Source organism: Scyliorhinus canicula, chromosome 9 (assembly GCF_902713615.1).
Source record: "Scyliorhinus canicula chromosome 9, sScyCan1.1, whole genome shotgun sequence".
NCBI classification, from domain to species: Eukaryota; Metazoa; Chordata; class Chondrichthyes; order Carcharhiniformes; family Scyliorhinidae; genus Scyliorhinus; species Scyliorhinus canicula.
In genome coordinates, this window is record NC_052154.1 from 171,204,589 (window position 1) to 171,230,119 (window position 25,531).

The window sequence follows — 25,531 nt, forward strand, 5'->3', positions numbered from 1 at the left end:
CCAATGATGGAATTCATTACCACAGGAAGTAGTTGATGCTACAACATTGAATATATTCAAGAGGCGGCTAAATATAGCACTTGGGGCGAATGGGATTAAAGGTTTTGGGGAAAAAGCTGGATTAGGCTATTGAGTTGGATGATCAGCCATGATCGTGATGAATGGCGGAGCAGGCTTGAAGGGCCAAAAGGCCTCCTCCTGCTCCTATCTTCTATGTAGTCAAGTTATTTGCAATTCTAAACTCCTGCTAGACATCCAGACTAATTGATTCTCCTAACAAAAACTCAGCCTGGTAGCTAGCTGAAAGACATGAAAATATTTTTCAACCAAATGAAAGTCAAAAGCTTTAAAAGGTTAAAAAAAACAAGCTAAGAATGTTTATTAATTATTTCACACTTATAAAACAGAACATGAGGCATGCACACATATCGATAGTTTCTGGCATTGTGCATTATTTGAGAAATTAAATATCATTTTCGATAAATTATTGGACAATATTACAGGAAACAAGATGATGGTATGTTAATTTGTGCATAAACATGCAATAATGTTCAGAAACATGCAAATTACACCTCATTTAGAATCATGCAAAAAAACACCAAAATCAATCATTAACATCAGGGATAGGCTGGATCGCTCCTTACCAGTGAAAGTGCCGTGCTGTGAACTGCTGGGAGCAATAAAATTTAGGGGAACATGTGGGGCTCCACTGATATACTCATGTGGAAAAGGTCCATTGGGTCCCTTGTAGCGGCGACAGACGACTCGCTGACAGACAAAGTACATCCCACCCATTACAAAGAGTGAAAGGATTATACCAATGACAGGTCCAATTGCACTGCTATGAGACTGGAACTCATCCACTGATGCTTTAGCCAATTCTGATGGGAAGTAAGCAGATTTAGTTGAAAAGTTATTCCAAAATGAACTCACTCATTAATTTCAGTACTTATACAGCAAATTAAATCAGAACATATTAATATCAACATCTCCAGATGAAGCAACTAGTGTAGAGCGATATGAAAAACAGAAAAATGAAATGTCAATTTTAAACTGATAAATGTTCAGCTTGGCTCAGTTGGTTGCACTCCCAGCTCTGAATTAGTTCACGAGTTCAGTGTATGAACAAAATTGACACTTCTAGTGCAGGACTGAGGATTTTGGAAACCAGATATCAAATCAAGACTCAGTAGTCTGGATGTATAATATCCCATTACACCATTCAAAGAAGAAATAGTGCTATGAACAACATTGTTCCCTCAACCAACTAAAATTTAACTTCAACCATCCAGAACCCAGACAGTGCAGGAGGCCATTCAGCCCATCGAGTCTGCACTGACCTTCCAAAGGAGTACTCCACCCAAGTATTCCCCCCACCCCCCCTATCCCAATAACCCCTTAACGTAACCAACACATCTATGGACACCAAGAGGCAATTAAACGTGGCCAATCCATTTAACCTCCATATTTTTGGACTGTGGGAGGAAACCAGAGCACCTGGAGGAAATCCACACAGACATAGGGAGAATGTGCAAATCCCACACAGACACTTACCCAAGGCCACAATTGAACCCGGGTCCTGGTGCTGTGAGACAGCAGTGCATTTACTGTTGGTGGGACCTTGCTGTACACAATTTGCTTGCCCAATTATGAAATGCAACTGCATTTCAATAGGATGCGAGGCATTTCTGGGAGGTTTGGATGATGTAATAGAGTGCTATTAAAATATTGCAATAATAAAATGAGTAATATTGGGTTTTTTAAAATTTAAAAATCTGCAGAGTACCAATGGGGAAAGCATGCCATTTTGTGCATACATTTATAATAGATACATTGATTTTATATGTAAATGAGCCTCAAGTGAAATCTATTTACTGCAAAGTTTATAGGTGCTTTAATTTAGTAGTATTCAAACTCAAGCCATAATGAGAGCTGCTGTACCTAGCCAGAGTCTGCATGAAGGAGAAACTGGGTGTGGAAAAATTGGAACTTCCCATTCATCATCTTAATGATCACAAGAGTATCAAAAGAAAAGGATTTAAAAAAAATTGTTAGATCTTTCAAAAGAATGCTTCGTATGTTCTGCTTCAAAAGCTCGAACATGTCCTTCTCAGTGCATCCCGAGGGCCACCGAAGTCTAAAACCCACTGGGTGGGTGAACGGATAGGATACTAACCACAAAGTAGCTCGTCTGACTCATCATGGCAATCAGGAAGTGAGTTGCAATGTTGCTTCTTCAAAATGCACTGACCACTGTTGCAGCGGAACTGGTTAGCACGACAAATCACTGGAATGAAGGGAGAGCACAGTTACTGATCAGCCAGTTTTGAGACTAAATTAAACATTTTGAAATCTCAGAAACCAACAAGGTAAAACCAGTCAGGCTGACATTCTGTGTAACTCAAATGGAGCAAACATTTTACAAAAAATATATTACAGCAAGATTAAATTAATAGCCATTTCTTAAAATAAATAAGAGTGCATGTACTTTTAGTACAAAGCACTTTTAAAGTAAAATCCTGCTAACTAGAAGAAATTCAGTTTTTTGTTTTTATTTTCCATTTTATTTCCTGAACCCTGCCATTTTGAAATTGGATACACATTTGTCGTCATTCATCAAGCCTCAGCTATGAGAGCAAAAGAGAATAACTTCGCTGGAATCGTGCTAGACACCTTTTTTGATGTTGATGTCTCAAGCTGTGGAATTTTAGTGATATAACAGTCCCTTAACACTTATCCTCCAGGCTTTGTCATCTTTCAGAAAGAGACAGAATGACAATCAGCACCATTTGTAATTGAGTCACCCTGTAGCTGTCCACATCTCAGTGATAACTGTGGATGTGAAAAATAGCAAGTCTACACTGGACTGGAAAATAAAAGCATTCTATCTCCGCTGTACAAGTTTGTGTTCGTCTTCGTTTGAACAGAAAATGTTGGAACATTTATCCGATAAGCATTCTCCTGTACACTTCTTTTTGTCCTATTAATGCAAATTGTCAAACTTTCGGAACAAACTCTATTGGAAGCAGTTCCCAAACCTTTTCTAGAATCACAAAACTTTCAGCAAGCATATCCCCGGGTCCTCCTTCTTTCTAGCAGCAAAGGAAGGACACTTGCTTTTCACCCCACTAACTGCTGCCCACAAAGTTTTTAACAGCCTTTTGAGCGCAAACTTGCTCAAATGTAGCATTTCATCCAGTGTGACAGCCGCTCAAACTTCTTCAACCTGTCAGATTGAAGAATCCTCATGGAGCAATGCAGAGACAAAAGCAGGGATTCCAAATTAATTTCAACTCATGTACAGATAGTGAAACAGAGATTGAGAAAGAGGGGTGGGATTCCGAGAGACATGAAAGTTAAAAAACATTTCCAACATGTATTTCCTTCTGAAGAAATATGACTCCAGATATCTGACGTTACATTTTCAGGGTCAGAGAAGTTGTTTGGAAGTAATCATCACTCATCTCTGGGAAAGAATTTACTTCATCCTGAATTCACCAACCCTAACATTTTCTGGCATCTTTAGTAGAGAACAAGTGGCAAGTGCTCTAAATTCACGTAATTACATGTCCCAATGCAGATTCTATCAGTGAGGATTATTACAGTACACCCCGGGAAAAGGGGGATAGCTGTTACAGCAACTTCTGTATTCTACGTTTAAGGGATATGGGGACAAGAAGAGAAAGTAGAGTTGATGGAGAAATTCAGCTTTGATCTTACTGAATGGCTGACAATGTTTCTACAAACAACAACCATTTTGAAGATAGTCAAGTGCATGCTAATCATCTCCCTTCACGCTCGAGTGATTTTGAAGTGCTTAGCTGGAAATTGACAGCACTTAACACTCTTTGAAGTGGTTGATATTTGTAAACATTGTATGTAGAGAACATGAGAGTTACTCAACTGAGAAGGAAGATGAATGAAGCAAGGCTGACAGCTGTGTGTGGAGGCTGTCAATCATAGTCCAGTAAGGGAAATTAATAAATAGCTTGCAGCTCATGGATCAGAGGGGTTTAAACACAGGCCATTGGTTTCTTTTTCCAGAATTGACACGTGGTGCTACCCGTGTCTGTGCCAGGTGTATTCCCAGGTGAATGCCACAACAATAACGTTTTTCATTGCCTTTGTCTGGACTACTCTCTAGCTTCCAGAGAGGGGTCTCTTTTCTGGGGGGGGGGGGGGGGCTGCCTGACAGGTTTCTCTTTTCTGGGTGGTCTGTGGTGGGTTTTCCTTTATTTAGAGTATTTGGGGGGTGGGGGGGTTACCTTTATTTAGGGGATTTTTGGGGCTGTACCTTTATTTAAGGGGTCTCGGGGCAGGGGGGGGTGGAGAAACAGGTCGGGTCACCCCCGCACTTTGGGGAAGGCCCAGAAAATCCAAGGGTAGGGGGCTGAAATGCGATGTGTGGGGGCGGAGGGCTGAATTGTGACGTGGGGGTGAATGGGGTGGCCAGCTGCGGGATCGTGCTATCGGGTCACTGGCTCAAAATGGCGTCCCGATCGCTGGATCCCATTGGGAATCCTTTGAATCCTCACCATGCATAACTTTGCATGGAAAAGGATGGTTAATTGCTTCCTGACCTGCACTCCTAACCAGAGCACAAATCAGTTGCAACTCACTTCTGGCGGGAGAACATAGTCTCCCAAACGGAGAATCTCGGCCGCTGTCACCGAATGAAATCTAGGGCTCAAGTGGGAAAATGCAAGTTTTCTCCAGTGCACTCAAAGGGCCGAATGGCCTCCTTCTGCATTGTAACGATTCTGTGATTAATGAAATGATAATGTAATGTGTGCTATTACGATTTCATTAACAGCAATGGGAGGTGCCAGTGAATCACATCCACTTGCAATGATAATCATTTAATGTAAATCAAGCAGCTAATGCGTACGCAAGTGCGATAGTGCAATGTTTGGAGAAACTTGAATAGGAAGAAAAATTCAGGGTTATAAAACTATACTTTCTAACATTCTTTCATGGGATGAGAGCAACTCTAATCACCCTCAAGTAGGTGGCACGAATGAATTGTGTTCTTAAAACGCTGTGGTTGATCTGTTGTAGGTACACCCACAGTGCTGTTAGGAAGTGAGTGCCAGGATTTTGAACTGCAATCTTTGGTCCATGGATCACAGCAAAGGAACAGCAACATAACTCCAAAACAGTGTGGCTCAGAGTGGAGGTTGAGGTGTTGGTGTTCCTATGCAGCTGCTGACCTTGTCCTTCTAGGTTTTCAAAGGCTAACGGATTGAAATGCGCTGTCGAAAAAGCCTTGCTGAGTTTCTGCAGTGCAATCGCAGATGAGACACACTGCTGCCACTGTGTTTCAGTGGTGGAGTGGGGCCATTCAGATGGGCTGCTTTGTTCTGGGTGGTGTCCAGTTTCTTGAGTGTTGTCAGAGTTACATTCATCCAGGCAAATGAAGAGTATTCCATTACACTCCTGACTTGTGGGCAGACTTCAGGGAGTCAGGAGTTGAGTTACAAGCTACAGAATTCTCTGCCTCTTTTGTAGCTAGAGCATTGCTACAGCTGGTCCAGTTAAGTTTCTGGTCAATGGTTAACAATGTTGATGGTATGAGACTCAGCTGTGGTAATGCCATTGAACGTCATGGGGAGATGGTTAGATTCTCTCTTGTTGGAAATGATCACTGTTTGGCATTTGTGTCACAAATGTGATACGCTACTATTCAGCCAAAACTTGAATGTTGTCCAAGTGTTCCTGCATTTGGACATGGACTGTTTTAGCATCTAAGCAGTTGTGAATGGTACTAAACACTGTGCAAACAGTGAACATCCTAACTTCTGACTATAAGGTCACTGAAGAGGTAGCTGAAGATAGTTGGACATATGACACTACCCTGAGGAACTCCTGCAGTAATGTTCTGTGGTCAAGATGATTGGCCTCCAACAACCACAACTATCTTCTTTCGGGCAAGGTATGACTCCAACCAGTGGAGAGTTTTCCCCGATTCCCATTGTTGTCAATTTTGCTGGGATTCCTGTTGCCATACTCAGTCAAATGCTGCCTTGATGTTAAGGGCAGTCACCCTCACCTCTGGCATTCAGCTTTTTTGTTCATTTTGGACCACGGCCATAATGGGATCAGGAGCCAAGTATCCCTGACAGAATCTAAAACTGAGCATCGACGAGCTGCCCATTACTTTGTTAGTACCGCCTGATAGCACTGTTGACCACATCTTCCACTAGTTTGCTGATGATCGAGAGTAGACTAATGGAGGTGGTAATTGGCTGGATTGGACTTGTCCAGCTTTTTGTGAACAGGACACACCTGGGAAATTTTCCACATTGCCAAATAGGCGGCAGTGTTGAAGCTGTACTGCAGCAGCTTGGCTAGGGATGCAGGTAGTTTGTTCACATGCCAGTGAGAGGGAAAAACATTACTGCAGGAAAGAATTTCCATGGGCCAAACAACCCAAGGGTCAATTCACCAATGTTGTGCTCGGCCCAGAGAGGAAAGATTGCATTTGGCAGTAGGACCACAGCCCAATTTCACACATTCTGCATGTGTACCTTCCTATTGAGAGCATAGGGTGGCAAACTTATTGTTTAACTTAATCAACCCACTGTAAAGGCAAAACAGGCACAACTGAGTAAACATGGTATGCATAGGATAGAGATAACTTGAGGAGTTAACAAATTCAGTTAGGTTTAGAACTATAGAATGTTGCAGGAGTACTTCAATAGTGGTCTTTCAATGCAATTAACATGTTAACTTGACCTTTACCCTCACATCTTGTTACCCCTCTTAACCCCTGTAGAGGTGTTGGGCAGGGCCAAATTCTACAGCAGTATTTTCTTCAACGTTCTGTTTTCCTTTACTCAATTCTACTTTTCTGCCAAGGTTAACAAACACAGAAATGCCACGTCATTCGTCTTGCAGTTACAATGCGCAGAATATTACCACAAAATGTCAAAGTGTCAGTTCCGTAAGAAAAACGACACCGACGATTTTCTCAAGATATTTTGAGCTTCTTTGCCAAAAAAAGGTCAACGAATGTGGTTTATGCTGTCTTTCTGGTAGGTGAGCCTCTTAGCTGGGAACCAACTCCAAACAGATTGAAGCACCACCTTTGAAAGAGCACCCTGACCAGTGCTACAGTCTTAATGACCCCTGCCCAGATCACGGAGGTTTCAGGGGCTCTCGTCCACCCCCCGACATTCATCACCAGCAAACTCTTCGCCCCCAACATTCATCACCAACATCCACCACCCCAAACCCCCAACATTAATTGTTGGCACTGCCCCCCCCCCCCCCCCCCCCCCCCCCCCCCCCCAAAACCACACAAACACACCCCGCCACCCTCCCCATGGGGCTCCCACTAGAGTCTGCCCCGGCACTGTCTCCTGGCACAGATCAGCACTGCCAGGTGGCAAAGTCTGCAGAGAGTGTTCGCTCTCTTCCACAAACGGCAATTGATGCTAGATCAGGTGTTAATTTTAAATCTGAGATAGATACATTTTTTGATTTGCAAAGCTGTTAAGGGATATGTAGATGGCCGCAGATCAGCCATCATCCCATTGAATGGTGGAGCAGGTTTGAGGTTTGAATGGCCTACTCCTGCTTCAATGATCCCAATGATGTGCTAATGTGCTAAATTGAGGTTCCCGGGCTCCTGCAGCACGATTTTCACTACTCCACCCGGGGGGGGGCACCCTGGATGGAATCACATTTATAGATTCTCTCCGTATTTTGGGCCTCACCGACAGAGTGCAGGCTCAAAATCACCCACAATATTTTCAAAAGAGGCTCTGAAGGAATTACTGGACACCAATCTGACCATATTAAGTGTTCTTTTCTTGTTTCACTTTTTTACTTTGACCTAACACTGCTGCACCCGCCCCCCGAGATGTCACTTTTAGTTGTTTTCCATTAGAAAAGAACCAACCTGTTTAGTGTTAACAAATATTTGCAACAATTGGACAGAAGATGCCAAATTATGTCTTTAGTGACAATTATTTTTTTAATGAAGGACTGAATTTGAGTGTCAATTTCAACAGGCAATTAAGAATTAGTTGAAACCACAATATCCAAATCGACGCACACTTGAATAACAACTGGTTAATAAGATTAAAAAGAAAGTTACCAGCACAGTTTTCCTCATCCGATTTATCCTGACAATCCACTTCACCGTTACAGCGTAAGCGTCCATCGATGCATTGACCTTTTTCACACTGGAAATGATTGGCAGAACACATTGGGCAGTTTTCTTCATCACTATCATCGTCACATTCTGGAAAGCCATCACAGCGCCATGCCATTGGGATGCAATCGATCTCTCCGGTAGCACATGTAAATTGTTCTGGTGAACAGGTCGGTGGTTCTGAAATAAGATGAGTAGTATTCAGAATAAGTTTTTCCTTGTTAATGGTTCATATTTTGTTTTATCCAGTGAATGTGGATTTCAGATTGGAGTATTAGAAAGCAGAATGATTCATATCTGAATCTGTGCAATTTCGCTTCCATTAGCACTTCTCACGCACTCATTCGTGTCCTTCCTCCTAGCCCTTTATGAAGGTGTAATATATGCTTAAATATGTATATATTTTTTATTCTTCTTGGGATATGGGCATCGCTGGCAAAACCAGCATTCGTTGCCCATCCCTAGCTGCCCTAGAGAAACTGGTAGTGAGTTATCTTCTCAAACCGGTGCACAGCGTGTGGCACAAGTACTCTCATGACCCCGTTAGGTAATAAATTAAATGATGGTGACCCAGCAATGATGAAGGCATGACAATCTATGCCCACCTCAGGATGACACATAATTTGGATGGAAACTTGGAATTAGGGTTCCCATATGCCTGCTGCCCAGGTGCTTCTAGGTGACAAAGGACTTGGGGTCTGGTAGATGCTGCCTTAGAAGCCTTGGCATCATATGATGGCAGCACCATTGTCCCCATTTACCATTCTTCATGTGTGAACCAAAAGTGAAACTTTGGGAATCTCATGTCAATAAATCTTAATATAATTAGTGGGCTTCCCCGCCATATCATCCCCCCACATTGGGAATCCCCCCTCTCCAATATGATGTTACATCGGTGAGGTTTACAATTGCCATTTAAAAATGGGAACCAGGAAAAGGCAACCTGCTGCGACACACAGCACCCTGGGGGGAGAGGGACTGCCCCTTGCCACTGCCCCTCCAGGATAGCCGTTCAGATGGGAAATGTCTCCTGTTTATCTACACCTTGGAGTGTAATATTGAGGTGGGTAACTTAATACAAATCCAAACAGAAATCAGGATCTTTATTTAAAGGTGCAGTGAGGTTAGAACTTAAAATTATAATAGCAACATTAAAGAGAAGGGCTTCTTCAAAGATATATTCGCTTGTGAACAATGCTGAAGTTTATTTTAGAGTATTTTAGTTTTCCAAATGACCACAACTAAGTCTCACCTTTCAACTTCAATTGAAGAGCAGTTTTTAAATGTGGACAGATGTCAATGACTTCCAAATGCCATAAAGCAAGATAATATACCAAAAAAAGGGATTTAAAATGATAAAAACTAGTACATGGGTACAGTACCTCCACATGTCAGTAGGTTCTGTAACAACACCAAGTGTACCGGACAAGAACATCGTGGAGTCCCATCACCCTTTGCAATGCAGATGTGCGAGCAGCCACCATTATCACGGGAACAAGGATGTGAACCTGTCAAGAAATAATTATATTTAGGATGTAAAGATTGTTCGGAATATTCTGAAAATATATCCAAATACATTTGATTCCTTATCATAGGAAGGGGTGTCCTGCCATGGACGTTGGGACAGGCTTCAATTTCCCTGCTGCTAAAGAAGGATAAGGACCCGGTGGAGTGTGGGTCATATAGGCACATAGCCCTATTAAATGTAGATGCCAAGATATTGGCAAAGGTTCTGGCAGCAAGGCTGGAGGGGTGTCTCCCGAAGGTGATAGGAGTGGATCAGATGAGGTTTGGGAAGGGAAGGCAGCTGTTTTCGAATGTGTGAAGGTTGTTAAATGTGATCCCGTCTCCAGCAGAGGGAAAGGAGAAGGTTGTGGTGGTGGCACTGGATGCAGTGAAGGTGTTTGATTGGGTAGAGTGGGGTTATTTGATGGCGAAGATTTGGAATCGGTCCGAGGATCACGGCGTGGGTACGGCTGCGGTATAGGGAACCGATGGCGAGTATTCACACTAATAATGTGAGCTCGGGGTACTGTGCCCTGCACCGGAGTGAGGCGGGGTGTCGTATATCTTCCCTGTTGTTTGCACTGGCTATAGATCCTTTGTCCATCGCGCTAAGGTGCTTGGGGTTGTGAAAGGGGAGAGTGAGGGGGGGAAGTGGAGCATAGAGTATTCTTATATGCTGATGATTTGTTATTGTATATTTCGGATCCGAGCACGTGGGTAATGGGGCTGCTCCAAAGATTTGGGTTGTTCTTGGTATATAAATTGAACCGAGGTAAGAGCGAGTACTTTATGGTCTCCCAGTCGAGAGTGGGGGTGGGCTGGGTGGTCTGCCATTTCGTCTGGCGGCAACCCACTATAGGTACACGGGGATGTAGGTGGCGCGGGATTGGGGTGAGCTCCGAAGGTATAATTTTACTAGTTTGGTGGGGAGGACGAATGCTGATTTGGCATGGTGGGACAACCACCCTCTGTTGTTGGCAGGGTGCAGGCAGTTAAAATGTCTATGTTACCGCCTTTTTTTGTTCCTATTTCAGTGCCTGCAGGTCTTCCAACTGAAATCCTTCTTTAAGGCGATGGACAAATTGATCACCATGTTTATTTGGAGGGGGGGGGGGGGGGGGGGGGAAGGTAGCCAGGATTAGGAGGGTGGTCTTGCAGAGAGGGCAGCAGGCGTGGGGGCTAGGCCTCCCAAACATGCTGTACTATTACTGAGCGGCAAATACGGAGAAGGTGTGGGGCTGGGTTAAAGAGGGGGAAGACCCGATGGGCTAAGTTGGAGGAGGGCTCAAGTAGGGGGTCAGGGTTGTGGGCACTGGCACTGGCGTCGCTCCCGATGGCTCCGTTAAGTATATAGTGAGTCCGGTGATGGTGGCCACTTTGAAGATCTGGAGGCAGTTCAGGCAACATTTTAAGCTGGGGGCCAGGTCAGGGGGATTCCGATTAGGCTGAATCATGGGTTCGAGCTGGGGAGGATGGATGCGAGGTTTCAGAGATGGGATAAGAGGGGGATTAAGGATATGAAAGATCTGTTTCTTGGGGGACGATTAGCAAGCTTGCAGGAGTTGGGAGAGAAGTACGGGTTGGCGCAGGAGGGGGTTTAGATATCTGCAGGTTCAAGATTTTGCAAGGAAGGTCTTTCTGACTTTCCCGATAGTGCCGGCTCCTCGTTGCTGGAGACTGTACTGTCAGCAGGTGGGTTGGAGAAGGAGGTTGGGTCGACGATCTACGAGAGAATCCTGGCGGAGGATAGGATACCCATGGAGGAGGTTAAGTTGAAGTGCGAAGAAGAGCTTTGTGCTCTTTAATGAAGATGTGCACATGATTTGGGCCTGCCTGAAGTTGGAAAGGTATTGGAGGGAGGTATTCAGCACTATCTTGGGAGTTTTACATCTGGATGTGGAGCTTGGTCCCCTGGAAACCACATTTGGGGTGTTAGACCAGCCTGAGTTGCAGGTGGGTGCGGGGCAGACATTTAAGCCTTCGCCTCGCTGATCACTCATAGGCAGGTCCTGTTGGGGTGGAGGTCAGCTTCTCCGCCTTGGCGTAGCGGGGACCTGATAGGATTGGAGAAGGTGGTTTGAATTAAGGGCCGCTCAGTAATAGTACAGCATGTTTCGGAGTGCCTGTTTTAGGTTCTATATTGTTGGGGTTGTTTTGTTGTTGTTTTCTTTATTTGTATGGCGAAATGATGAACATTAAGGCGAATAAAAATATTTTAAAAAAATTAATGGCTCTTCACCACCTAATTTCTTTTGCTATTTTCATGCATAAATTTCATAATTTGCAGGCAGTACACTTTGCACTCCATGCACTGTAACTGGCAGCAAACCATGATAAACTGGATGATGTGAATTGCACAGTTTTAACAACACAAAATGCTGTGTTCCAATACATTTTTGGCTGCTTTCACTGCTGGGTAAGTTTGATCTTATTTTCTTTGTTCCTTTAGGGAAAAAAGCAATGATCGAAGGGAGCAGTTTAAAATGTTAATGTCCGATTACATCCGTCAGCAACTGTTGGATGACATCCATTTACAATATTACTGTAGCCATATTTTGTGATAAAATAATCTCTGTGCATTTGTGCTATAAAGTTTCAGCAGTATTACAAAAACAAACTTACTGAATTCTTCTACATCCAGTTCTTCTACCGCATGGATGCCAGTAAGGTGAACTATTCTGCCCTGAATTCTTGTTCGATGGTCTCCATTAATCTTTTCTATACACTCAATCATCTGCTGCTGGCGGTCAATCCAATAAATGTGGTCGCCAAGTATAGCAAGCCCCATTGGCTGAAGGATGCTGGAATCCTGCAATGTCAGTCTATTGGCACCTAAGTAAAGTAACCAAATTCTTCCTTTTAAAATATCATGCATGTAATCAAAACACTATACAAAATTATGCCCCAATTATATACGCAATAGTACCAAAACCAACTGTTAATGTTTCCCAAGAGTAGAATGTGGATTTTGCATCTCAGATGTTCGATAAACAAATCTCTTTCAGGAAAGACTGGGGAAAGAAAAATCAGATTGAAAGTCAACTTTCACATTCCTCCCAAGCAGCTGATAAAAGGGTTAAGAAGTTAGCGGTCTTCTCCTTGTTGTCCAACATTAGAATAGGAGAAAACTTCAAGAGGGAAAGAGGATTGAGTCCAAATTTTTGCAACAAATGTGAGGATTTTCTTTATGTGTAATCCTATTGGCATATGTGGTGTAACGCCATATGTACCTTGAAGGTCACGGGTTTTGTTTCATGTTAGAACTGGATTAGCTCATTTTAGCCAGAGTAGAAATGGAGACTTGTAATTGGCCTCAATTGTTCCGTAATTAGTAATATTAAAATCAAGTATCAGTTACGGTTCTGGGTATTGAGTACTACCTGGTGACGTATACATGGTTATTAAATTTGGGCCTGAGTTTTTAGGAGGGTGGGGGAAAAGTGCAGGTGGACACGTCCCCGCTGATTCCAACAGCCCCCATGTCATTTTATGCTCTAACGAACGTTGATTGGTGGGACATAAGGTGGGACTTCCATTTCTCTCTCAGGAGGAAGTTCCACCTCAGAGAGCTGCCAGTGAATAAGATTGGCCTGCAACTCCCCAGTCCCTCCAGTAAGAGCATGTAGTGGCTGGAAGAGGAACTGCACCAACCAGCCTCACATCACTGGGCTTTAAGGGGGAGGGGCTTCCAGTCAGAAGGGGCATCCTGATGGAGGCGCCACAACCACCCCCACAACCCCATCACACCCAAGAGCCAACATTCCTTATTTCTAGGTTCCCCCTCCTGCAATATAATCCACCTGCCTACCTCAAAATTGAGGTTGGGTGGGAAAAACAGCCCCGAATTGCCCATTAATTGGCCACTTAAGGGCCTTAATTGGGTCAAGGGTGGGTTTCCCGTCTGTGAACCTTGCGGATCTTGGAAGGTATCCAGTCCGAGCAATTCCACTCCCCCACCCCTACTCCCCCCTTCCTCAGAACTGGGCCTGGGGGAGGGGATGTCGAATAACTAAAAGTTCTGACCATGAAGTCATGAATGGTTCTTCTGCGATCACCCCCCACCCCCCAAAGAGTTGAATAGCTTGGTGGCTGACACTCAATCATATTTGGGGGATTGGACACAAGGAGCATTATCTTCTGTTCTGGAGACCAAGCCCGATCGGTGGTGGAAGTGGATGGATAGGCCTCTGCTGGAGAGCGGGTTGGCTGAACACGGTCCTGCGTATTACTTATGCATCAATGTGGTTGAATCTTACGGTGGGGCTGACAGGAAATGTTACCCCGCCGTTACCTCACAGGTTCTAATGCCTGGGCGCCATATTAAACCAGCACCTGGACAACTTGTCACTCTTTCATTTGGTTTCTTGACTGGCCCCCCACCCCTGTCTCGGTCACACCCTCCTTGGGGCACCTTATGCTAAAGGCAGGTAATATCTCTCAGTGGCAGTGTGAACAGAAGGTAAAATCAGCATCTACTGCCCTCAAAGTCCAGGAAGCAGTCTACCTCATCAGATGCATGCCACTTATGTATAATCGTGAAGGTAAACATTCTAAACACCTGCTGCCGGGGGAATAATATTCCAGTGTGTTGGCGATCAGCATTCATGTGACGCAAATTGCGTTTTCAACATAGCTCCATGGGACACTTGATCCGCCTTTTAAGCCATCATAAGTTGGGAGAACAAATTCTGAACTAATTTCCCCATGTCGTGGAGACTTCTCACCTTTTCCAAAATGGTACCGGGACTGCAGGTCCAGAAGGACCACCTCTATTTCCAACAGATCCTTACTTTACTGGTAGGGGAAGGGGGTTAGGATGTGATTCCCACATGGGGGTAAATCCAAACCCAAGAGAGTCATGTGAAGTCGGCGTTGAGTGAAATTTAAAAACAAAAACGTTCAAATAAATCAATGAAAATGTAGATTGCATGCAGTAGCAAGAATTACTCTTTATAAATTGTTGCACCGTCAAGAAATTTTAAAAAAAGTTTAAGGAGGTTTCATTCTGCCAACTTTTAATGCTTTTTGGACAGCCCAAAAACAATTAAAATAAGGCAAATTTTCCCAGATACCAATCACAAGTCAGAAGATTGTTGGTTCAAATCCCGCTCCAGACATTTGAGCACAAGTACCTAGGCTGACACTGGAGTGCAATATTTTTGGGTGACAGGAAACCAAGGCTCCTGACTGCTCTCCCTGTTGAATATAAAAGAGCCCATGGCACTATTTTGAAGAAAAAGCAATGCGTTTTCCTGGCCAATATTTGTCCCATAATCAATCTCACTAAACCAAACTATTGAGGTGATCATGATCCCATTACTGTTTGTGGGAACTTCCTGTGTGCACATTGACTGCCAATTTTTATTTTCATTACAATATTGATTACACTTCAAAAGTTGGCTATAAAGTGCTTTAGAACAAACAGAGGTTGAGGAAGTTGCCGTATTAATGCAAGGTTATTATTTTACCCAGTCGGTAGGTAGGAAAGTGTGGATTTGAATGTCTGCCAAGTTACAAGTTCAATGAGCTAGCCTTTACAAAGAATAAAAGCAGATTTCATTTCATAAACCTCATGCAGGTGAAAATGCCAAGTGACATTCTACCTAAGCCTGTTGTCATATATGTACAATGCAGAGTAATTTAGGATTAAAGATAGGCTCCAAGTCTTCATACTGGTTAAAGCTGACAAAAGTAAGCACCTGCCCAATTAGAACTAAGATTGAAACATAAAAAGGAAGCAAAGGTTTATTTAGCAACAATGTTTTTCATCAAAACTATGGCTTAGGAGCTATTATTACTAATTTAATCCATTTTAACACGAGTCAGCTGATGTGGCTTTGTTTTTGTACTGTATATCTGTCCAAAATTATATGTTAAAATAAAGCTCACACAGATACAGAATACAATAAAGTGCTGGCAGTCCACCAGGTACACACAAGAAGTCTGCTATTGTTTTTTTCACCAACGACACCTGCTTTAGGAATTTTTCACACTTTCCGTTTTGGGTATCTCGTATCAACATCAAGCAATCATATGTCAGGTACAGAACTGTTGGACGCAACATAAAACATAAAAGGAACTATCTTTAGTACCAAGAATCTGCCTCAGCTTGAGTCTCAGGCGAGTATCTTCTGCTATTTCGTTTTCAATCGTCATATTTCCTCTCGAGAGTAAAATTACTGCCAAATTAGTGCCAATTGGTATCAAATTAAGTGCAGTTTAGTGCTGCAGGCCCGTACGAACAATACATTGAGTGGAGATCTCATTGTAAATATGACCCCTATAGCAAACAGGGTTTCATCCCATCACAATTCATTGTATAATTTACATCATATTACATGACTTACTGATTGTCAATTCTGATATCATACCAAGACCAAAGTTTTCCTGGTAAAAAAGCTATTCACTGTTATATTGTAGCTAATAGCCTGCGATGTTACTCACAAATGTTTCATGCAATCATATCAAATTCCTTTCTCTGCATTGTAACGGCAACATTAGTCCTTTTTAAAAAGGCTAAAGCTACCATTAAATTGCAAAAAGAGGAATTCGATCCAAACATGTTAAACATCACGATGATATCATCACTTACTGAACTTCTGGGACAATAAAACTTGGTAAAGTTATCCATGTTTGGATTTGAACTTGCTGTTTGAGCCATTATTAATTCGGCTACATGATCAATTTAAAAATCTTACTTGTTATTCTTCTATCCAAGAAAATTTAATATTTCAAAGTTAAGACCTCCTGAGTCACTGACAGGCAGAATTACAACAACATGATACTAGATTTTTCTAGCTTGGAAAAAAAAAAGGTACTAGTTCTGCCAAGCTATACAAGAAAGATCAAAGGCAGGCAGAAACATTATTAAAGATGGATTTCAAAGTTTCCCTAAATACAGCTGTGGAAACTCAAAGTTGGCAACCAGTTTTCACTTCACATTTTCAGTAGAATATTGGAACCGTCATTTTATGGAAGACAGGCTAATTACATTTGAGGAGCATTGTGGAGATCTTAAACTTACCAGATAAGTCACTACTTTCTATGCGTTTCAAATCTGCATCAACCCAAAAAAGTTTCCCCAATTTGTTATCGATTGCCAAATCAACAGGTCGGATCAATCCAGTTGAAAAGAGTATTTCTCTTTCAGTACCATCAAGTGCTGCGCGCTCAATCTTTGGGGACCTGTCCTGCATGTTTGTGAAGTACATATACCTGCAGAACAAAGGGAGGATTAAAACATAGATTTGCTGCTCGGCGACATCGTCTCACATATAAAACCAGCATCTTATTACACTTGCTAAAAATTTATTTTAAAAATGGACAAATCAAAGCTGCACCAATCAAGAGTTTAACTGGCATTGGTTAGAGGTCATCTAGGACAGAATTGGGGTAATTGAGTCTGGAGGTGACAAAATGAACAATCACGTATTTCAGTGGAAATGAACTGAAGAAAGGTAAATGCAAATGATGTTATAAAAGTTGAAATGAAATGGTCTTTGTGAATGAGGTCATCAGGTTGGAAATCCAGTTCCGGGCCGAACAGCGTGGCGAAGAGCCTGGTTCAGAATCAGAGTGAGGTTAGGCAAGGGGGTGGAGTCAGGAACCAAAAGAGTAAATGCTGGAAAACCTCAGCAGTCTGGCAGTATCTGTAGGGAGACAAAAGAGCGAACGTTTTGAGTTCAGGTGACCCTTTGTCAAAGCTCAGTGGAGTCAGGAGTTTGTGCTTCTCAGTATTTACATAGAGAAACATCCGGCTCGTTCAAAACTGAATGCTGGGCAGGGTGTCTGATGGCACAGAAGCAGAGGAGGAGTCAACAGTGTTGGTGCAGGAGGAGTTAATTGTTCAATCAACTTCACTTCAATGCTAAACACAAAGGAGAAATTCAGTTACCCTCTTTCTGCATTCACAACAATAGCTCTTGGTCGGTCATGTTCTCCGCGAAGCACTATTCCAATGGGCTTTCCGTTGAGTCTATTAACGTTGATGGTGTTGGATGTTTCACAAGTCCAGTAGACAGTACGACTGTAGATGTCAAGGCTCAAGTCATGAGGCTGCATATCGGAATTCTGGTTTTGGTTTGGTCCAGAAACAACAACGAATGCCTAGATAAATAAACAATAAAATAAAAAGGAAGAATTAAAAAAAAACAATTGCTGGCAAACCTTTTAATGTGCTTAAAGCCAGGTAAGTCCCATGGCATCCTTACAGCAACAATGTACATACATAATCTATCCTAGTTTTGAAATGGAATTAGTTTCCCTTGAATTGAAACATACACAATGATATAAGAAAGATCTCTGCATATGAAAGACATTTCTGTTGTCCTTTCCTCAAGCAATTTGGCTTGAAATTGTAGGATAGACAGATATGTTCCAGTCATGACTGCAACAGAATTTCAGATCAATGACCCAAGGCTTTCAGTCCTGTTTCAGGTCAACTGAAACCAAGTTATCATGTACAAGACATTTAGTAAACCACAGCCTGCAGGAGGGAACGATTTGAAAGGCAGGTGCAAAAGGTCCTCCTCATATTCCCCCCCCCCCCCCCCCCCCCCCCCCAAATGCTAAAATCGGATACCCCAACTACCCCCTTTTTAAAAAATCTTTACAGGACATGGGCTTCACTGGCTAGGCCAGCATTTGTTGCGTATTCCAAACTGCTTTCTAGGAGGTAGTGGTGAGTTGCCTCTTGAACCACTGCAGTCCATGTGGTGTAGGTACACCCACAGTTCTGTTAGGAAAGGAGCTCCTGGAATTTGACCCAGCAACAGTGAAGGAACGGTGATATATTTCCAAGTCCGGATGGTGAGTGACTCCAGGTGGTGGTGGTCCCATGTATCTGCTGCGCTTGGCCTTCTAGATGGTAGTGGTCGTGGGTTTGGAAGGTGTTGTCTAAGGAGCCTTGGTGAGTTCCTGCAGTGCATCTTGTTTAATGGTGTAGACAGCCGCTACTGTGCATCGGTGGTGGAGGGAGTGAATGTCTGTCGGAAGGTGTGCAAATCAAGCAGGCTGCTTTGCCTAGATGCTATTGAGCTTCTTGAATGTTGTTGGGAGCTGCACTCATCCAGGCAAGTGTTCCATCATATTCCTGACTTGTGCCTTGTAGGTGATGGACAGGCTTTGGGTAATCAGGTGTGTTGCTTGCCACAGGATTCCTAACCTCTGACCTCCACTTGTAGCCACAATATTTGTATGACGAGAATGGTTTTAAGAAAATGGGAAGTTATCAATGAATGGCTTTTTCTAAAAGCTTTTTTTATACATACTATTGGGTTCATTGGTTCTATCCAATGTATTATGGGTGAATTGGCACATAAGTGCCACAGCTTGGCATGGGGAGCATGAGGTAGCACGGATGGGACATGTATGTGGGTGTGTAGTTTGTCCATCATAACAGGGTCAAAGCCCCACAGAACCAAAGCAGCTTTTTAATCAGCCCACCATGGAACCAGCAGCCCCATGGCTGCTATAATCTTCCTCATCACCTCCAGGTGTTTTGCAAACTGCTTTTCAAACTTCACGACCATCACTTTGGTCATCTTTTCTGCTGTGAGCAGGGCGGCCCCACCCATCGACCCAGCCTCCGCCATCTTTCCAGTTTCCAAGCTGACCCTTTTGCTCGACTGAGGACCTTCACTCGCCCCCTTCTTCACGGCGGCTTTCTTTTGGTTTTTGGACATCCCCCTCTTTCCTTACATCTTCCTTCACTTATTTGTTGAAAAATTGCCCCTGGGACCGGGCATAAAGCTAAAAAAAAAAATCAAATCTCGAACAGGAACCACCCAACGTGCGCCTTCCTCCGACATGCCATCACTGCAGGTCCTTTATTGACGAATACCCAAGGTTAATGTATTTTAGGCTAATGATTTTGGTGTATGTTAATTTAGTACAATACCAGCTGCAAAATAATTTGAAAAACAGAATGCTCAAAAACAATACGTTCCTTACTTTAGATACATGCATGTATTAGAAAGGTAGATAACTCAGGACTTTCCTAATGAATCTTCGTGGGTAAGTGCAAGAGACAGCGTGATACTAAGCAATGCAAACCAGAGGGGCCCCATGTTTTACCGCTATGCTTTGCTGAGATCACGGGTATCAGTTGGATAGAGCAAGAGGCCCAAATGGGTGAGAGGTATAAAATTAGCCTCGTCTCCTGTTTCTCATTGCAATTTTGTAATCCTGATGGAAAGTGGGCAAATGTGAAAGTCAACCAAAATCAGGATAGAGCCTATTCAGCTAGCTGACACACTTGCAAAAATGCAACAAGGATAAGTTACCACCCGAAGAAACTCTACATCTGTAGCATCATTCTCATGTGTGAACATGAGTAAAGAAAATGAGAGAAAACTGAGAAGAGATGGGCTGAAACTCATTTAATCAAAGATAAACGCTAATTCCATTGTGTAAGCACTGTTTCTAAAAGCTTCCTTCTGTCACTTGCCTGAGAGCCATCATCTCTAGCTCTTTTGATGACATTCTGGCGTCCATCCACCCAGTAAATCAACTTGTCAACAGCATCATACTCCACTGCCTTCACGTTACGCAAACCATGTACCGGCAATATTATATCTGGACTTTGGTGTTCATCCAACACCATGCGACTAATTGCAGTCTTCTGACTAAACAGCAAGAAGTTGATGGGTGCTAAAAGAGCAAAAACATATTAAATACATACCATTAAAAAACTATTAGTACCAGGTATTTCTACAAAGATCTAATTGCTATTCAGCAAGCATACAGGGTTATAACTATTAAAGGAAATCTTATTGCAAAACTTTGAAGATGTTGGCCTGGAATTTGGGGTAAAATCAGAAAGTTGCTGTTGAGTTATCCTGCTCCTCCATAAGCTTTGCTAAACTAATATTTCTCCAACAGGCTCAGCATTCAGATAAATGGATGGGCTGTTCAGTAAGTGCTGAACCTGTGATAGATTCTAACAAAACACCAGAAAATGTCAGTACTTGTCCAGTCAAGCGCAAGTGTTTTTAAATGGTGCAATCCGTCATGATTATTGCTAAACAATTGCTATGGCACTGCTAATTAACAAGTGTGGAGACTGTTCCTTTGAATTTTGATTGTTGGGAGCTTTTTTTAAAAAATGCAAACCATTTTTACTTTTTCTCTCTCTTTTATCTCTCTCTCTTAATCCTATATTTATTTGCTTTATGCCTGTTTAGGCTTTGAATTAAATATTCCAATTTAAGACTTCCTGATTCAGACTCTACATGGCTAAGGAATCTTCAACATAATTGGTTCAGAAGAAACACAGCTTCTGTATATGTAGAGGGCACCATGATGTTTTGGATTTCTAATTCCACGTTCCACAGGAAGTCTGTGGACAAGTATCATTCATTTGCGATGGACTGTAAAATCCAGGCCATTAAGTTATAAGCAAATAAGACCAGCTACAGTGGGAAATGATTACTGCAATTATCCAAACAAAGTTTAAGTATGAAATTTTGATGTAATATTTTAAACGTGTTGTTATCAAATCCTTTGACATCTGAGTGGTATAGAATGTTCAGAGTGAATGAGGTTATATTTCAGCTGCAACAGGGGGAGTAACTGAACAGATATGCCCAAAATATCGGATACCCGTTTTAGAAATGTAGCCATTTAACATTCTGAATGCCGATAACATTCATCTGGTCTAAATGTACGGTATTTAATTTTTAGTAACTTGGAATTATGAAATAAAACAAAGTGGTGGAAAAACTCAGGTCTGGCAGCATTTCTGGAGAAAGAAATAGATTGAATGTTTCAAGTTCAATATGCCTCTTCATTGGAACTTCAAAAAATTTTAGATTTCCATTACCCGCAGAATTTTGCTTTTATTTTCTAATTATGCCTTGATTGTGCTTCAGCAATATCTACTGCAATTTAAAAAGTAGGAACCACGTTTTATCACTTTTATTCTTAAGTTTTATTCCCAGCGTTATTACGGATGACTGACTGTAATAGCTTAAAAAGAATTTTAGAAGCTCTGAAACTCTATATAAAATGAAATTGCCCCGCGTCTGCATGGGTTTCACCCCCCAACCCAAAGATGCGCAGGTTAGGTGGATTGGTGATAGAAATTAGACACAGAGATCCATCAATTGGCCACGCTAACTTGCCCCTTAATTGGAAAACAATAATTGGGATTCTAAATTGATTTTTAAAATACGTAATGAAATGAAATGAAAATTGCTTATTGTCACGAGTAGGCTTCAATGAAGTTACTGTGAAAAGCCCCTAGTCACCACATTCCGGCGCCTGTTCGGGGAGGCTGGTACGGGAATCGAACCGCACTGCTGGCCTACTTTAAAAGCCAGTGATTTAGCCCAGTGAGCTAAACCAATGTTGGAGTAATGGAAATAAACACTTACAACTGCAAGTTCTGTTGTTATCATCAAGAATGTAATGCGATGCACATCCACACCTATACCCAGTTGGCACAGCCAGGCAAAGATGAGAACAGTGACCATTGGTTTGCACACATTCATTCCAGCCATCTTGCCGTGAAGAATGAAAAACCAGGATGTCCATCACATAGTCCAAATGCCCCTGAATCAGAGTACGGTTTTGTCCATTCATCTTGTCAGCACGCTCAATACTGCGAAGATTCCAGTCAGTCCAGTAGATGTAATCTCGGTACTGCGTTAGTCCAAAAGGGTGAGGCAGATCATCAGCTATGATTTCACGCTGTTTTCCTTAATTGATGAACAACAAAATATTAGATTTGGCAACCAACTTAGCTGAATATGTAAGAAGTACAAGTAATGGAGGCAGCACAGCAGCTAGCACTGTTGCCTCATGGTTACCAGGACCTTGGTTCGATCCCGGCCCCAGGTCACTGTCTGCGTGGAGTTTGCACATTCTCCCCGTGTCTGCATGGGTCTCACCCCCACAACCCAAAAGGATGTACAGTGTAGGTGGATTGGCCACGCTAAATTACCCCTTAATTGAAAAAAAGAATTGGGTACTCTAAAATTTTAATAAAAACTACAATTAGTAGTATTTCCAAGTATATTAGTAACGCTGCCTTCCAATGTGTCCTTTTAGAATTGAAGCCAAGAGGGCAATATGGAATTGCATTGCCATTTTGCCCTTGTATTAATGTATTTGGATAAGCTCAAGAAGCTCTCCACTTGGTTTAGCATAGGCTTCACTTGGCTGAAAAGCCATGGTTTTAAGTTGATTTGTTCTTTCAAGAAATTCAAGTCTGGTACAATGCACTGAAAATGGCCATTACATCACTTCTTCATCTAAAGAAATTGACCTTAGATGGAGGCTGGAAAGCAAAATTTTGAGTTCTGCTATTTCCCGTGTAACACTGGTGTGAGCAATCATGCAGCCAAAGTTTCCTTTGCACATTATTGTGAACAGTAATGCACTAGAGTGACCAAAGATAGCATACAACCAATCATTAGAATCCTAGAGATTTTGAGATTTGCATCAATTCAAGATTATCAAGCATTCAATTAATAACATTAGTTCTCCTGAAATAAAACATGGGCTGAAGATAGTCACAGGAACATGCTGGAAACATTACATGAACAAATTGTGTGTTTGGAACAAAATATAGAAGTTTTTTTTAGTTGAAAAGATTCATCAAGGAATTGCCCAGGAAACACGAGATCAAGTACTTTTGAATGATAATCATACTCACAGAAAAGCTACAACAGCAGCTCATGGCCCCAAGTTCAGATGCACTTTTTTTGGAGGTGGTATAAACTCCTACATATACTCTCAGAGAATATCAAATTTAAAGTGACAATGCCCCAATAGACAATATATGTAAATATGCTTTGAATTAAACGTACAACCTATCCGTACCAAATTTCAGAAACAGTTCAGAAAAGCATATTAGAAAAGTTGATCTTTAGCCAAATTCCACACAGAACCTTTTAGAAGACTGTATGCTCCATATTTAAGTAATAAATAATTGTGACAGATCAAAGCCCTTACTCACAAGTTACTTCAAAGCCAAGTTTGGAATTTCCTCCTACCTAGCATATTTGAAGATTCAATCATTGACGTGTCCAGGTCAGTCCAGTAGAGTCTTTTCTCCACATAGTCAATAGTAAGTCCATTGGCACGCCCCACTCTGTCTACCAGCGCAGCACTGTTTGTACCATCCATGTGGGCACGGACAATTCTTGGTTTACCACCCCATTCAGTCCAATACATGTACCTAGTTTAGGGAAACAGTTATCAAAACACTTGGCAGGGGGCAGCAAGTCACTGAACAAAAGATCCTGCATTATCATAACAGCCTAATCCTATGAACAAAATCAATGGCTCGGACACTATACATTTTCATAGTTTAAAAATTCACCAGGTTTCGTGTTCATACATCAAAGAACCTCGAGAAACCATTTTGTTCCATAGATTTCACAAAATAAGTCTGATAATGGCAGTTCATGTACAAAAAAAAACAATTTTACAAGTTTAAAACATAGAAAATTAATATTCAGAAGTGGAAGTTTATTTTGTGTTTAAAATAATTAATGCTGTGAGTAACTGATGGAGACAATGAACATCCGTATAAACATCAAGTATGAACCACTAGGCTGCTTCAAATCCATTCTCCAAAGAGCACCTTCTGCTAAAGCAATGTGACTGTTCCCACTCCCATTTGGCATTGCTAAAGAGAAAACAAACTTGCACTACCTCCGAAAGGCCCAACATGTTTTACTATTATAACGCAGGGAAAGATGTCTGCTGTTTGTGCACATAAAAGTCCCAAAACCATGAAGAGATAAATGACCAGATAGATCTGTTTATTAAATTTTGGGTGAGGGATGTTTGCCAGCACATTGGGAGAAATCCCTTGTTCTTCTTCAAAAAGTACACTGGGAATTTTAACTTTTACACAAGAGAAGGGACAGTGACTTGCCTCAACACTTCACCTGAAGAATGGCTCAAGATAATGAAGTACTCTCCCATATTGAGGTACAAGTCTAAATTATGTACTCAAATCTCGGTCATGAGGCTTGAACCTTGCCTCGGACTTGATCAGGGGTGGCATCACTGAGTTCAATCAGCACCTTGAGAGAATGGTAATTTACTGACAGATTGTCACATGTTCTGCACTTCTTGCACCCAGGAAGTAGTGAAATACCCAAATCATTTCACAGAATATTTTCAAAAGCACTTGATCAGGATTCAATAACTGTTCAAGTACATCCTTCAAGGGCCTAAATTTTGAACAGATTCGTATTTCTAGAATATACAAACACTGTGGGCCAAAAGGTCTTTGATGTTACCAATGTGGTTGTCCTCCTGACACAACTGTATCTTAGGAAGATGGTTAGAAAGTACAATTGACTACACTTCCATCAGGCTTGGATATAATAAATAGCCATTTACAACAGGTAGAATCTTGAATTCCAAACTAAGACCACGGAGGTGAATGGTAAATTTACTGTTTAACACATTCACTCATGCAGACTTGGCTGAAACAATTGACGTCTGCTGTAAGTAACTGCCTTGGGAGATTCAAGATTACCTTTTGGTATGCTGGAGGTTCAGCCAGGCAGGAGCTGTATCAGCTGATATCCCTAGCACACTACAGCTAATTTCAAAATGTAATGTCCAGCCATTCTACAATTTACAGCTGATACAAGCGGCAGGTGCCAACTGAACCCAGTACTTAAGTTTTTATGTTAGCTTTCCCTGTGACATAAGATAGCCAATTATTAGGGGCAATACACCTCTACGTAAACAACTTAATTGCACGTCAATATTCTTTTATCTAAGTGTACTTAACAAAACCCCTTACTAATGTTTTACTTTCCACATTTTCATCATTGCAATCTTCACTGGTACTTGATAACATGTATCTTACATGATTAAGAATCAACGAGTTGTTTTAAC

At 42.0% G+C, this 25,531-nt stretch overlaps 1 protein-coding gene across 1 annotated transcript in view; it reads right to left on the reverse strand.

Annotated features, from left to right (window-relative positions):
* Positions 1-25,531, reverse strand: part of lrp5 (low density lipoprotein receptor-related protein 5) — a 210,757-nt gene that overhangs the window by 11,287 nt on the left and 173,939 nt on the right. Inside the window, exons 11-20 of the mRNA XM_038808188.1 lie at positions 23,662-23,846; positions 22,039-22,362; positions 20,112-20,314; positions 17,559-17,770; positions 16,689-16,879; positions 12,287-12,496; positions 9,541-9,666; positions 8,102-8,338; positions 2,177-2,287; positions 645-881 (exon numbers count right to left, since the gene is read on the reverse strand). Of these exons, the coding sequence (XP_038664116.1) occupies positions 645-881; positions 2,177-2,287; positions 8,102-8,338; positions 9,541-9,666; positions 12,287-12,496; positions 16,689-16,879; positions 17,559-17,770; positions 20,112-20,314; positions 22,039-22,362; positions 23,662-23,846 (2,036 nt within the window). The remainder of the gene's footprint in view (positions 1-644; positions 882-2,176; positions 2,288-8,101; positions 8,339-9,540; positions 9,667-12,286; positions 12,497-16,688; positions 16,880-17,558; positions 17,771-20,111; positions 20,315-22,038; positions 22,363-23,661; positions 23,847-25,531) is intronic.